The sequence below is a fragment of the Propithecus coquereli genome, unplaced genomic scaffold (assembly GCF_000956105.1).
Source record: "Propithecus coquereli isolate 6110/MARCELLA unplaced genomic scaffold, Pcoq_1.0 Scaffold18, whole genome shotgun sequence".
NCBI lineage: Eukaryota > Metazoa > Chordata > Mammalia > Primates > Indriidae > Propithecus > Propithecus coquereli.
In genome coordinates, this window is record NW_012142745.1 from 5,756,807 (window position 1) to 5,758,506 (window position 1,700).

The following is a 1,700-nucleotide window of genomic DNA, read 5'->3' on the forward strand; positions in this document are numbered from 1 at the left end:
CAAAATCATGAACAGACATTCACAAAGATGACAAATGGTCAACATTAAATAAAACTTAATAATTTTCAAATTGAGAAATTTTTATACTTTAAACCAGCAAAAAAAGAAATCTTTATAAAGCAGCAATGTTGTGAAGACTTAATGAGTAGACACTCTCAGCCACTTCTCCTGGGATTGTAAAAACTTATCGTATCGATGGAAAGCAGTTTGCAAAATAAATATAGAGCATTAAAAAGCTTTTTTAAAAATATTATCATAGAAGAATGGTTAAATTGAATGTGATACACATACCCAATATGCAAAATTTTAAACGTTAATGAGCAGGAAAATGATGATAAAACTCTAAAGAACTAATTATCTCTCACATAATTGGGGTAACAAAACTAAAACGTTAATGTGAAAACCTAATTTTCAACACAAGAGATGCTGTCCTAGTTTTGCGTATATCTACAGGTGTATGTGTGTGAGAGAGTGTGTGTGTATTATAATTACCTGGGTAGGTCTTGATAAAGTTCATTTTATTAAAATCTTCAGATATGTGAAATTCCTAAAAGTAAACACATACAATGAGAAAAGTTATGATTTTAAAAGCAACAGGAACATAACTTTTAAAATGAGGCAAAATCTAAAGATGATTATCACAAGACCTGGGACTTAGTATTTGCTATTTAAGGATGACTATGAATCGCTTCTTTCATCAGCCCTGTCCTCAGGCCATCACTTCTTTGGGGGAGCAACCGAATCGAATGAAGAAAGTGCCACCGACCAGCAAAGCACTGTTTTCCACTTCTCCCTCCACAAGTGAGCATTTTGTACTCCCTCTCCCTATAACTCCAAGATTTTGGTAATTTTGCTCTCCTGGCTATAAAAAAATCCCTCAAGATGATGCATATAAAGCAAAACTGCACATACCATCACTAACAGAGTTCTCAGCTACAGCGAAAATAAGGCGTTGAGTATCTCAGCAATTTAATGGGGAAATTATACATATTTAATATACAAAACATATCAAAAAAGATAAATTTACAGATTGTAGGTGATTTTCCTCTTCTTTTTATACCCCTGTATTTTCCAAATTTTCTGTAGACTATATTATACTTTATAACTTGGAAACAATTAAACTTTTTAATGAAAAAATAAGCCTCAGCATAAAAGTGAGAAGATAAAACTTTACAGTAAAATCACTAATTAAGAATTCTCTTGATCAGTGCTAAACTGACAAGGACATTATGAATTGTTGATTGACCAGCGTGAGGGAAAAAAGCACACAAAGGAATATGGATTTCTTGTCCTCCATCTTGTTTGGGCAAAGCACACAAGTGTCTCAGCACTGTACATATTAATCTGGACGGGGGGAAGGATCAATGGACCAATTGCTAGCTAATGTGAAATTGGATTTACATTGCCCCTTTCCACTGGGGAGCTGTAAGAGTCTTTATGTGCCATCCTATAATCACAGAGTTTCCCCTTGAACCAAGAGCCACAAGAAGGGTCCCTAGAGAGATAATATACAAACACTGCCACCACTGAGCTATCTGAAGAATATTTGAAGAACTATTTGAAGAAGCCACTTTGCAGCTTCTTCTTATATATGTGCATGTACATCACCATGATGTTCCTATAAAATTTTCATGAGAAAGAGAGAAAGGAGAGCTCTCTTTCTAGGTATAAATGACTAGATTATTAGGCAATAGTTTCTT

At 34.2% G+C, this 1,700-nt stretch overlaps 1 protein-coding gene across 1 annotated transcript in view; it reads right to left on the bottom strand.

The window, feature by feature from the left end:
• WDFY1 (WD repeat and FYVE domain containing 1) overlaps positions 1 to 1,700 on the bottom strand; it is a 54,338-nt gene that overhangs the window by 23,497 nt on the left and 29,141 nt on the right. The window contains exon 4 of the mRNA XM_012642467.1: positions 493 to 547. Within this exon, the coding sequence (XP_012497921.1) occupies positions 493 to 547 (55 nt within the window). The remainder of the gene's footprint in view (positions 1 to 492; positions 548 to 1,700) is intronic.